This window comes from Poromitra crassiceps (genome assembly GCF_964638095.1).
Source record: "Poromitra crassiceps genome assembly, chromosome: 2".
In the NCBI taxonomy this organism is placed as follows: Eukaryota; Metazoa; Chordata; class Actinopteri; order Beryciformes; family Melamphaidae; genus Poromitra; species Poromitra crassiceps.
In genome coordinates, this window is record NC_139624.1 from 30441019 (window position 1) to 30455198 (window position 14180).

At 43.8% G+C, this 14180-nt stretch overlaps 1 protein-coding gene across 1 annotated transcript in view; it reads left to right on the forward strand.

Annotated features, from left to right (window-relative positions):
* The window catches only part of exd3 (exonuclease 3'-5' domain containing 3), a gene marked incomplete at both ends in the record, with an annotated part of 43201 nt that extends 32777 nt beyond the window's left edge, over nucleotides 1-10424 (forward strand). The window contains 1 exon segment of the mRNA XM_083661894.1: nucleotides 10294-10424. Coding sequence (XP_083518020.1) covers nucleotides 10294-10424 — 131 coding nt within the window.
* Nucleotides 10425-14180: the final 3756 nt, after the last annotated feature.

Below are 14180 nucleotides of genomic sequence, written 5' to 3' on the forward strand. Positions count from 1 at the left end.
GCAGCTATAGAGAAAGTAAAGAGGAAGTAACTTGTGTCTGGGCAGATCAAAGGGAGGCAGCATATAGAGAAAGTAAAAAGGAAGTAACTTGTGTCTGCGCAGATCAAAGGGAGGCAGCATATAGAGAAAGTAAAGAGGAAGTAACTTGTGTCTAGGCAGATCAAAGGGAGGCAGCATATAGAGAAAGTAAAGAGGAAGTAACTTGTGTCTGGGCAGATCAAAGGGAGGCAGTATATAGAGAAAGTAAAGAGGAAGTAACTTGTGTCTGGGCAGATCAAAGGGAGGGAGCATATAGAGAAAGTAAAGAGGAAGTAACTTGTGTCTGTGCAGCTCAAAGGGAGGCAGCTATAGAGAAAGTAAAGAGGAAGTAACTTGTGTCTGGGCAGATCAAAGGGAGGCAGCATATAGAGAAAGTAAAAAGGAAGTAACTTGTGTCTGGGCAGATCAAAGGGAGGCAGCATATAGAGAAAGTAAAGAAGTAACTTGTGTCTGGGCAGATCAAAGGGAGGCAGCATATAGAGAAAGTAAAGAGGAAGTAACTTGTGTCTGTGCAGCTCAAAGGGAGGCAGCATATAGAGAAAGTAAAGAGGAAGTAACTTGTGTCTGGGCAGATCAAAGGGAGGCAGCATATAGAGAAAGTAAAGAGGAAGTAACTTGTGTCTGGGCAGATCAAAGGGAGGCAGCATATAGAGAAAGTAAAAAGGAAGTAACTTGTGTCTGGGCAGATCAAAGGGAAGCAGTATATAGAGAAAGTAAAGAGGAAGTAACTTGTGTCTGGGCAGATCAAAGGGAGGCAGCATATAGAGAAAGAGGAAGTAACTTGTGTCTGCGCAGATCAAAGGGAGGCAGCATATAGAGAAAGTAAAGAGGAAGTAACTTGTGTCTGGGCAGATCAAAGGGAGGCAGCATATAGAGAAAGTAAAGAAGTAACTTGTGTCTGGGCAGATCAAAGGGAGGCAGCATATAGAGGAAGTAAAGAGGAAGTAACCTCTGTCTGGGCAGATCAAAGGGAGGCAGCATATAGAGAAAGTAAAGAGGAAGTAACTTGTGTCTGGGCAGATCAAAGGGAGGCAGCATATAGAGAAAGTAAAGAGGAAGTAACTTGTGTCTGTGCAGCTCAAAGGGAGGCAGCATATAGAGAAAGTAAAGAGGAAGTAACTTGTGTCTGGGCAGATCAAAGGGAGGCAGCATATAGAGAAAGTAAAGAGGAAGTAACTTGTGTCTGGGCAGATCAAAGGGAGGCAGTATATAGAGAAAGTAAAGAGGAAGTAACTTGTGTCTGGGCAGATCAAAGGGAGGCAGCATATAGAGAAAGTAAAGAGGAAGTAACTTGTGTCTGTGCAGCTCAAAGGGAGGCAGCTATAGAGAAAGTAAAGAGGAAGTAACTTGTGTCTGGGCAGATCAAAGGGAGGCAGCATATAGAGAAAGTAAAAAGGAAGTAACTTGTGTCTGGGCAGATCAAAGGGAGGCAGCATATAGAGAAAGTAAAGAAGTAACTTGTGTCTGGGCAGATCAAAGGGAGGCAGCATATAGAGAAAGTAAAGAGGAAGTAACTTGTGTCTGGGCAGATCAAAGGGAGGCAGCATATAGAGAAAGTAAAGAGGAAGTAACTTGTGTCTGGGCAGATCAAAGGGAGGCAGCATATAGAGAAAGTAAAGAGGAAGTAACTTGTGTCTGGGCAGATCAAAGGGAGGCAGCATATAGAGAAAGTAAAGAGGAAGTAACTTGTGTCTGGGCAGATCAAAGGGAGGCAGCATATAGAGAAAGTAAAGAGGAAGTAACTTGTGTCTGGGCAGATCAAAGGGAGGCAGCATATAGAGGAAGTAAAGAGGAAGTAACTTGTGTCTGGGCAGATCAAAGGGAGGCAGCATATAGAGAAAGTAAAGAGGAAGTAACTTGTGTCTGGGCAGATCAAAGGGAGGCAGTATATAGAGAAAGTAAAGAGGAAGTAACTTGTGTCTGGGCAGATCAAAGGGAGGCAGCATATAGAGGAAGTAAAGAGGAAGTAACTTGTGTCTGGGCAGATCAAAGGGAGGCAGCATATAGAGGAAGTAAAGAGGAAGTAACTTGTGTCTGGGCAGATCAAAGGGAGGCAGCATATAGAGGAAGTAAAGAGGAAGTAACTTGTGTCTGGGCAGATCAAAGGGAGGCAGCATATAGAGAAAGTAAAGAAGTAACTTGTGTCTGGGCAGATCAAAGGGAGGCAGCATATAGAGGAAGTAAAGAGGAAGTAACCTCTGTCTGGGCAGATCAAAGGGAGGCAGCATATAGAGAAAGTAAAGAGGAAGTAACTTGTGTCTGGGCAGATCAAAGGGAGGCAGCTATAGAGAAAGTAAAGAGGAAGTAACTTGTGTCTGGACAGATCAAAGGGAGGCAGCATATAGAGAAAGTAAAGAGGAAGTAACTTGTGTCTGGGCAGATCAAAGGGAGGCAGCTATAGAGAAAGTAAAGAGGAAGTAACTTGTGTCTGGACAGATCAAAGGGAGGCAGCATATAGAGAAAGTAAAAAGGAAGTAACTTGTGTCTGGGCAGATCAAAGGGAGGCAGCATATAGAGGAAGTAAAGAGGAAGTAACTTGTGTCTGGGCAGATCAAAGGGAGGCAGTATATAGAGAAAGTAAAGAGGAAGTAACTTGTGTCTGGGCAGATCAAAGGGAGGCAGCATATAGAGAAAGTAAAGAGGAAGTAACTTGTGTCTGGGCAGATCAAAGGGAGGCAGCATATAGAGAAAGTAAAGAGGAAGTAACTTGTGTCTGGGCAGATCAAAGGGAGGCAGCATATAGAGGAAGTAAAGAGGAAGTAACTTGTGTCTGGGCAGATCAAAGGGAGGCAGCATATAGAGGAAGTAAAGAGGAAGTAACTTGTGTCTGGGCAGATCAAAGGGAGGCAGCTATAGAGAAAGTAAAGAGGAAGTAACTTGTGTCTGGGCAGATCAAAGGGAGGCAGCATATAGAGAAAGTAAAGAGGAAGTAACTTGTGTCTGGGCAGATCAAAGGGAGGCAGCATATAGAGAAAGTAAAGAGGAAGTAACTTGTGTCTGGGAAGATCAAAGGGAGGCAGTATATAGAGAAAGTAAAGAGGAAGTAACTTGTGTCTGGGCAGATCAAAGGGAGGCAGTATATAGAGAAAGTAAAGAGGAAGTAACTTGTGTCTGGGCAGATCAAAGGGAGGCAGTATATAGAGAAAGTAAAGAGGAAGTAACTTGTGTCTGGGCAGATCAAAGGGAGGCAGCATATAGAGAAAGTAAAGAGGAAGTAACTTGTCTCTGGGCAGATCAAAGGGAGGCAGTATATAGAGAAAGTAAAGAGGAAGTAACTTGTGTCTGGGCAGATCAAAGGGAGGCAGCATATAGAGAAAGTAAAGAGGAAGTAACTTGTGTCTGCGCAGATCAAAGGGAGGCAGCATATAGAGAAAGTAAAGAGGAAGTAACTTGTGTCTGGGCAGATCAAAGGGAGGCAGCATATAGAGAAAGTAAAGAGGAAGTAACTTGTGTCTGGGCAGATCAAAGGGAGGCAGCATATAGAGAAAGTAAAGAGGAAGTAACTTGTGTCTGGGCAGATCAAAGGGAGGCGGCATATAGAGAAAGGTCAGGTCTCCGACGCTCAGAGGCTCAGTGCATCGCTGAGAGAAGGGGAGGCTCCCGGTCAGGTTTCCCTTTTACCATCACAATGGCTGCTACTGGGCTCATAAGTGACAAATCAAAACTTAAAGGATAACTAAACCCTAAAACACATGTTTTCAGCTTTAAACCAATGTCTATGGCTTTTGATGAGTGTTGCCAAAGGATTCTGGTCAAAATCTCCACATTTCAGACTAAACTGTTGAAAAAAACTGAATTCTACACACTGTATCATTTTCAGGCAGTGAGAGTGCCCTCTATGGGTTCCAACCCCTCCTTTTTTTGGCCTTTTTTTCACGAGGAACACCCCCTTCCCACCCATGTGATCATTAGCTAACGCCAGAGCATATAATAGAAGAGTTGTGACATCTCCATTCACTCCAATGGACTTTTTTTTTTTTTTTAGCTAGGATTAAGCAGGGATGCATCAGAATGGACCGTTTGTGATGTACTTTTGAAAGGGTCAGACATTTAAAGAATCAAATTGTATGCTTTATTTTATGCATTCAAACATAGTGCGAGCCCCCTTCCTGACTATTCCCCCACTATGTGAGTCATGCATTTTGGACTTCTGTTGGTGCCACTCTCTCTTCTATATTACTCTGGCTAATGCTAGCTGTTAGCTGTGGGCTAACCTTAGTTACATGGCAGTAAAACGCCACTGAATGACCAGTTTGATATAACTGGCAACCAGTTCGAGTCACGCTCTTTCCATAAAGCCCGCCAGCGTTGGCTAGTTGTTGATATTTATAACAATATTGTGGCTCTAAAATAAAGTTTTTCTCGATGCGAGCAGACCGTCATGGCGGCTGTTTCCAGTAACTATTTCCGGTGTGAACACAGACAAAGAGTATAGTGAACACAAGAGGAGGCTCTTCTGCTTTTTTTACAACAGCGCCTACAGTCAAAATGTGTTGCATTGGAACAAACTAGTGGCTGCAATCTGCTGCTTTAAAAAAAATCAAGCCGCAGCCGTTTTTGCCAGAATTCTGGGGATTAGTCCCCCTTTAAGACTGAAACTAAACAGCAGCAAGTGAGCGCTCAGTACAGAGAGAAAGCTGGACTCACCAGCGTTGGATGTTTTTCCCACTCTCATTTGGTTTCCTTTTGTAAAGCCAAGCTGGGTGGGTAATCCATGAGTGTGCTGCTGTGTGCAGTTTACTTACATCACATTACATGGTTTTGAGATATTGAGGTTCAACTCTTTCAGTTACTGCTTGCTGGAGCCACCAACGTGCCTTCCATTGAACATTTTAACTAAGTGTTTAGCTGATATTCTTATCTAGACTGGTTTTACAGTAACTGACCATGTAAGGGTTCACATATCAGATGGGATGACACATTGGCTGCTGCTGAACCTGAGAACCTGTGGCCTTCCTTCTAGTTACAAAGCAGCCTCCTGTGCACACACCTCTCTAATTAGGAGGAGAATTAATAAATTAATAAAAAAAAATATAGGAGTATAAATAAATATATCTGCTTCTTAAGGTGACATCTTGGGAAAATGCCGAATTACCTGTAAGCTCACATGTAAGAAATCCTTGCAAAGAAGCCCAAAGTCTGCTTGCTAGTATTTCAGGCACGTTATCTAATTCTAGGGCACTGTCTGCCACTTACACCCCAGAAGTTATCAATTACTGGGACACTGCTTGTTAGGCTCTCCACCAAGCCATTGATTATCAATCATGCTGTGTACTTCTAAGACTCCCTGCTATGCAAACAAACTGTTATTAGGTCACTGCTCCATACCAAGTGATTGATTATATAGGACACGGTTTCCTGGCTAGCCTTCCCCCCTAAGCATTTTTTCTTATTAAACTGCTACACTGACCCGTAGAAATCCTTACTAAGTCATCGATACGTGGTGGTGATTACAGCCAATGATCAGTAACAGAGGTTCAGCAGGAGGCTTATCAATAAGCCATGCATGGAACCTGAGACAAGTGCAGATTAGAGCATAAGGTAGCATGAATGGGGGGTTGATGGGGGGTTGATGTTCACTGTCTTGTTGTCTGTCTCACACAATTACATACAAACCCTAAAGATACTCCTCTTCATGTAACCATCACCTGCAGCAATACTGAGTATAGGAGCTATATAATAAGATGGGATGGAGAAGATCAATCTTTAAGATGGGATGTATTACATCAATCTTTATTTGTGTATAACTTTAAAACAGTTACAAAGTGCTCAGCAAAGCAGTAAGTACAAATGAAAAGATCAAATCAATAAAAAATGGTGATGTAAGGCACTCAGAAACATAAGCGCAAAGCAAGAACATGAAAGCAGAATATAAAAGGGGAGGCCAAGAGCAATTAATTCAAGATCATTGGATGAAAGCAGGTCTATGAAAGTCAGTTTGAAGAAGGAGTGGTGTGCGATGTAACCCAGCTTGAGCTCCTGAGGCAGCTCACTCTGAAGTCTAAGAACAAAAATGTCCAGATGGCAACGGCCTGATTACCTCTCATTTCTTTTTCAGCTAAACTTTGGAAAAGCCATTGATTATTGTTGATTATGTTTGACCTGTTCCGGTTTATTTTTCTTCCCCTATAATGAATAATGCACTGAGCTAAAGCATGCCGCCTGTGGATGAGTTGTAAACAGGTTGCCTGGTCTAGCACTAAATTCCCCCCATCCATAGAAAAGTAGGCACCATCCAGTCCCATACCCCTAAACCCTTCTGGGCTGTGCTCAGTCAAATATTTGCAATCTAAATCTTAATCTATTCTAAATCTTTAGATCACTACAAGTATTGCTAGGGGGCAACGCCTCAAGGTGAGCTGCAAAGTCTGTGGTTCTTTAATCCATGCTATTGTACAGTTAAATACCCATGGGGCATTGTCCCCGGCTCAGTCGGCTAAGGAACATATATCATGGTCTTTGTTGCATGCCACTACCTCTCTCACACAGTTCTCTTGTTTCACTCCCATGAACACAGTGATAACAAGGAAAAGCAATACAACATATATTATTTAAAAAATAATTTTACTTGGAAAATTGCATGGTTTCCAGATGGGAAGTGGAAAATCAATTGAAACAAAGGGTTTTATTCAAAAACTCACATCCATTTTGGGAATAAATCAAACAAAGAGTTAAGTTATAGGCTCCCTATTATTTATATGGTTTTTTTGTTTTGTTTTATTTTTGGTGTTCATTTCTCGCATGCCTCGCACGCCTCGTGTGCTTGCGCAGGTTGCTCCCCCACTTCACTCGCTCGCCCGCTTCACACATGCATAGTTGAGCAATTGTGTGCTGCAGAAGCACAGCTAGTGAGATTGTGGATTTCTGGATCACAAGATTTGGAAAGTATAAACTGTTCAAATGCATCAATAAGAATATAGCTGCATTCGTTACAGGTATTAGTCACTGCTTTCCTCTAAGGGTGAATCCCTTTTTAGTCTGGAATACATGAGTCCTGTGCCCACTGCCAAGATGAAGAATCAGTCATAATGTATTTAGTTAGTCTTGAGTGGATGTAGCGCCACGGCTGAGTCACATTGAGAGAGAATAAGATATTTTATTATGGTTCACAGCCAAAAAAAATGAGCTAGGCAGGTTCTTTGTATATGACTTTGATGCCTTTAACTGGGTAACATCTTCCAAAATAACAATATTCCAGTGAGTGTTTCCATAGTGTGCTGCAATCTGTTTTTAGATATGTTAAGTAAAAGTGAAGGAAGAGGAAAACATGTAGGCCACAGCTCATGCATGATATCCAGGCTGGTGTGTGTGTGTGTGTGTGTGTGTGTGTGTGTGTGTGTGTGTGTGTGTGTGTGTGTGTGTGTGTGTGTGTGTGTGTGTGTGTGTGAGAGAGTGTGAGAGAGAGAGAGAGAGAGAGAGAGGAGGGGTTGCATTGAGAGCGTGTGTGTGTGTGTGCGCGTGCGCACATGCACGTGCATGCATGTGGGTGTGTGTGCCTATATGTACTATGTATGTATGTATGTATGTAGGCCTATGTACAGTATGTATGTGTCACAGCCATCAGAGAACCCACCGTTAAAGGACATAAGCAGACATCGTCATCGGATTTGATGGACAACCATAAGTAAGTAAGCAAGAGAGGAAGGGTTGAGCTGAGAGCCTGTGTGTGTGTGTGTGTGTGTGTGTGTGTGTGTGTGTGTGTGTGTGTGTGTGTGTGTGTGTGTGTGTGTGTGTGTGTGTGTGTGTGTGTGTGCCAGGCAGGCCCTGGCACTGGTGTAAGTCACTGACACATTGCGATGCAACACTTGCCAACATGCCAACACTTGTGTGCAACCTGGTCTCTAATTCACTGTCTTCTACTTTTAAACGCAGACGGGTGATTTTGAGCTGCTGGAGAGGGACTGGACAGGGAGTGGGGGCAGGGGGAAGGAGAACAGTTGTTATTTTGGAAAATGGTCCTTTATAAGCTGTTTCCAAAATTGCAAAAGCAATGTGAAAAAAGTAATTTAACGTTACTACATTATTTAACATCACTTACAAGAGTTGGATTGATTAGAAGGACAGATTAGAAGTAGAACACATAGCCTACAGCAATTAACCACTGTATTACACCCAATCTACTTTACAGTCTGATTTACAATTAACCACTGTATTACACCCAATCTGCTTTACAGTCTGATTTACAATGGCTCTAGTGCCGCAAGGCTAAGCGGGGCTAATTTGGCTGAAACACAGTACTGCCTCTTTCTGTGGGCCTGAAGCACAGTGTCACTGTCCGTGGTGCTGAAACTCAGGCTCGGTGGTGCTGTATGCTGGAGGCATTGTCCGTGGTCCTGCATCGCTTTCTGTGTGTCTGACAGTAGCATTACTGTGTAGCCAGGCTACAACCAGGCAAACATGAGCAGGAATACTGCCTTAATAGGCTACAGTAAATTTGTATATATAGGGCTATTAGACCTACAAAAATAGGACTGCCTTTAATAATTGTAAAGTAATTGCTTTATTGGCAAAAGTATTTTGTCACAGTTTGCTTGCGAACTGCAAATTAAGCCAATTTAAATTAAATTGAAGAAATACTGGAACTGCTGTTCTGCCTCCTCCAGTCGTAATGTTAATTCAGCTACACATTAGGAAACGTCACTGAATTCTAATTGATCAGCATAGAAAAGCCTCAAATAGGCTATTGCATGTGTTCACCTCAATGAATCTCACTCACTCACTCACTCATACATGCACGCCACGCACACACACACACACACACACACACACACACACACACACACACACACCCCCACACACACACACACACACACACACACACACACACACACACACACACACACACACACACACACACACACACACACACACACACACACACACACACATTCTTCTTCTTCTTCTTCTTCTTCTTCTTCTTCTTCTTCTTCTTCTCACTTAGATAATGCCTACTTCACACATGAATACCTGCGTGGGAAATGCAACTTTTTAAAAATGTTTAATTGACTGATTGCTGCAAAGGGAACCAATTACTTCAGTTTGTCAAATTGTGGAGTAGGCTAAAGGAGGAGACAGAAGGGATATACATTTGTCTTCATAGTTCCAGTTCTCAGTTCTAATTGGCTGCAGCACTATTGTAAAATAACGGATAATCACACCTTTGTGGCTTTGAAATTAACCCGCAAACCGTGTTACAAGAGTATGCCCATTCTAGTAGGCTACTTGTGATGCTTATCACTGTTTGGCAACTGTTCAATGACTGTTTTGCCATGGTGGAACATACAATTTAACGATCTTGATTTTAAAATAAAGGTTTATTAAGCACGCGTTTTATAAAAGCAAAACCCCACTGGAGGCAGTGATTTACAATCGTTTTAATGCAAGCGGGTTTTATGAAATAGGCTACACTTTAATGTTGTTGTGTCTAACAACGCTTCTTAGCTGTTCTGAAATCTCTGTAAACCACGACCTCAAGTGGCTTATTCCTGACGTAATATCGATTGATTGAATGTTTCACTTTGGCTACAATCACTTGGAGACGCACAGTGCGCACTTTTCCTCTGCCTTTTTCCTCCCACACTCTCTCTGTCTCTCCCCTTCCCTTCTCTTCTCTCTCCTCCGTTTCATTCAGCACGCCGTGATGATCTTCTTACTTTCTGCTCAATCCGTGATCTTAAAGGACTTTGTTTTATGACCAGCCCCCATTCGTTCATGCAGTCATTCATTCAGCGGATTTTATATGACCTCGTATATTTTTCAAGCCTATCTCGGGGCTATACCGACGCGGCTGGTGAGGTTGGAGAGAAACGAGGAAACCTACCACAGGTGAAAGGAGGTTTTACGACGCTGCGGTAAGAATGATTGAACACTTTGAGCATCAACTCATCGCAATCTTCAGGCACCAGTCCATCCACGCGCCCCTGTGTTGAAATATACGACGGAAACAGACAGACTAAAACACTCTTTTGGAACAACTAAAGGGACATTTATCAACTTGTATGTCTGAACGAATATAAAAACCCTGCGTTATTATTTCCCAACTGGAAATCCCATGGAAGATGTGACCTTTTCTTTTGCGCAACCGAAAATCCGACCACCTGGAGCGAATTGTGTGTGAGCGTTATTTTTCCATCAGTTGCTCGATATATCATGTCTTTTTTGGGGATTAAACGCGGAGAAAGGAGCATTGTGAGAGGGCGAGTTGGATTGTGAGATTATTGTCCTTTTTTTCTTCTTTTTTGTCTCTTCAAAAAGGAGGTACTCTGTTCAATGGCTTCGGTATCAAGGTTGGCAAGACGCAGAGATGCCAGTGGTTGGCCGAGGATGTCGTCAACTTTCTGGGCAGTGGTGCTTCTGACAGCGCTGCTGGTTCTCTACTGCGGTAAGTCCCAGCGCACATTTTCACCACACATATCGGTCTTGCATTTTAGAATGGTGCGCAGTGGGTGACCGTGTCATGTGGGATCGTTTTGACATCAAAATTATGCTACGGGTGGTATATCGGAAATCGCTTTGTCGTGTATCGATCCCAGCAGTTGTCGACGTGTCATTTTTTTTTATTTGCAGTTTATTGGAAAACACTTGTCCCACCTGCACGGAGCTGCCCGCACACACACACACACACACACACACACACACACACACACACACACACACACACACACACACACACACACACACACACACACACACACACACACACACACACACACACACACACACACACCATAACCTAAGTCTTGTGTCACTCTCTTCTGGCCTGTCACTGTCACCACCACTGTATCTTACTGTATGGGGTGGTCAGACAGTAGGCTAATGCATTGTCTTCTTGCCTCTGGACTTTACTATTAGACATTGGATCTATAATAGTATAATAATGACTCATTCAGATGAGGCATATCACTCAATCAACAATTTTTTTTATTTAATTATTATTTTTGTTTTTAATGAATAAGCCCTGTTAGTTGGCCAAACATTGTGTCTCACTCCTGCAGCTGTAACACGTTGCCCAAGGATATGCTTATTAGGCAAATAGCCTATGCACGCACGCACGCACGCACGCGCACGCACACACACACACACACACACACGCACGCACGCACGCACGCACGCACGCACCCACGCACACACACACACTTCACTCACTCACTCACTCTGGCCAGAGATCTATTTTCATTTTGTTTTCCTTCCTATTTCTTGGCAATCTAACTCATTCTCTCTCTCTCTCCTCTCCTCAAACTGTCTCTGAGTCATTTATAAGGACAAATCCAGCTGGCACGTTGTGCTCCAGTCTGCTATGTGTGAAAACGGAGGCTATATGTACATTAGCCACGATAAGCCCATTAAAAACTGGGCTATTTCATTAGCCACTGAGCTAATGACTAATATAATCAGTCTTGGGGCACATTAGCTGATGATGATGTGGAGAAATTAACACATCCATTAGGCTAGGCTACACAACATTGTTTTCATTCTAAAAATCCAGGGTTCCTTCTAGAAATGTCCTACAGCCAACGGCCCTTAACTTTAATTAACTGACAGCCATTTATCCAATTCTGTATGTTATTCCTTCTCCTTGTTTTCCTGCATGCTCTGTTTCTTTTCTGGGAGGATGGACATCAGATTGAGTTTGCTTTGTAATCACACAGCGCCAGCTTAATCAATGGGGCTTTAGTTCATCTGAGAGAAGGTTCTGGATTGGAGGTCTTTCTCCTCTTTTATGGTGCCTTCAGCCGTGTTGATTGATCTTTTGCTTGTGTCCAATCAATGGTGCTTCAAATGTTTGTTTCAGTCAGCAGTCCTTGGCCCCCCTGAGGACCCAAAACCACTACTCACACCCCACCTGGAACTTAATAGAGTAATAGTCATTATTTGATTTCTTGAATTTCACCTTTATAGTTCTTCATTCCAGTATTGTTCACAATTGGTGGAAACATCTTGTCTGAAAGGCTATTTGTGTTTATTTATCGTTGCTGGGGGTTATTTTGGATCAGTTCCAACACCGAAGCTTGCTTTGATCCCAGTTTTAGTTGTGAAACTCACCTGCTTGTGAAGAGTTTGTTTCAGTCAGAACATGAGAACACGAGTTAGTGTTTAGTTTAGGACATTGTATTATGAAAGTAAATGGAAAAACTAATCCTAATGACAGACATGTATAATTGGTAGTGCATGTTTCGTTGTTGTTGTTGTTGTTGTTGTTGTTGTTGTTGTTGTTGTTGTTGTTGTTGTTGTATTTTGGGGGGGGGGATCTCTAGCAGCAAATGTTCTTGCTGCATCAGTCCACCACTGCTGAATCAGTAGAGAAACATTGAAAGCGTTCTTGGATTTCTTTGAAGTCTTATCCTTGTGCATTGTTTCTCCTCCTCATACCACCCTACAGCCTTCTCACCTCCTGTGTCTCCTCCTCATGTATACCACCCTACAGCCTTCTCACCTCCTGTGTCTCCTCCTCATGTATACCACCCTACAGCCTTCTCACCTCCTGGTTCTCCTCCTCATGTATATACCACCCTACAGCCTTCTCACCTCCTGGTTCTCCTCCTCATGTATACCACGCTACAGCCTTCTCACCTCCTGGTTCTCCTCCTCATGTATATACCACCCTACAGCCTTCTCACCTCCTGGTTCTCCTCCTCATTTATACCACCCTACAGCCTTCTCACCTCCTGGTTCTCCTCCTCATGTATACCACCCTACAGCCTTCTCACCTCCTGGTTCTCCTCCTCATGTATATACCACCCTACAGCCTTCTCACCTCTGGTTCTTTTTTCCTCATGTATACCACCCTACAGCCTTCTCACCTCCTGGTTCTCCTCCTCATGTATACCACCCTACAGCCTTCTCACCTCCTGGTTCTCCTCCTCATGTATACCACCCTACAGCCTTCTCACCTCCTGGTTCTCCTCCTCATGTATATACCACCCTACAGCCTTCTCACCTCTGGTTCTTTTTTCCTCATGTATACCACCCTACAGCCTTCTCACCTCCTGGTTCTCCTCCTCATGTATACCACCCTACAGCCTTCTCACCTCCTGGTTCTCCTCCTCATGTATACCACCCTACAGCCTTCTCACCTCCTGGTTCTCCTCCTCATGTATATACCACCCTACAGCCTTCTCACCTCCTGGTTCTCCTCCTCATGTATATACCACCATACAGCCTTCTCACCTCCTGGTTCTCCTCCTCATGTATATACCACCCTACAGCCTTCTCACCTCTGGTTCTTTTTTCCTCATGTATACCACCCTACAGCCTTCTCACCTCCTGGTTCTCCTCCTCATGTATACCACCCTACAGCCTTCTCACCTCCTGGTTCTCCTCCTCATGTATACCACCCTACAGCCTTCTCACCTCCTGGTTCTCCTCCTCATGTATACCACCCTACAGCCTTCTCACCTCCTGGTTCTCCTCATGTATATACCACCCTACAGCCTTCTCATCCCCTGGTTCTCCTCCTCATGTATATACCACCCTACAGCCTTCTCACCTCCTGGTTCTCCTCCTCAAGTATACCACCCTACAGCCTTCTCACCTCCTGCTTCTCCTCCTCATGTATACCACCCTACAGCCTTCTCACCTCCTGGTTCTCCTCCTCGTATATACCACCCTACAGCCTTCTCACCTCCTGGTTCTCCTCCTCATGTATACCACCCTACAGCTTTCTCACATCCTGTTTCTCCTCCTCATGTATATGCCACCCTACAGCCTTCTCACCTCCTGGTTCTCCTCCTCATGTATACCACCCTACACCCTTCTCACCTCCTGGTTCTCCTCCTCATGTATATACCACCCTACAGCCTTCTCACCTCCTGGTTCTCCTCCTCATGTATATACCACCCTACAGCCTTCTCACCTCCTGTTTCTCCTCCTCATGTATATGCCACCCTACAGCCTTCTCACCTCCTGGTTCTCCTCCTCATGTATACCACCCTACACCCTTCTCACCTCCTGGTTCTCCTCCTCATGTATATACCACCCTACAGCCTTCTCACCTCCTGGTTCTCCTCCTCATGTATACCACCCTACAGCCTTCTCACCTCCTGTTCCTCCTCATGTATATACCACCCTACAGCTTTCTCACCTCCTGTGTCTCCTCCTCATGTATACCACCCTACAGCCTTCTCACCTCCTGGTTCTCCTCC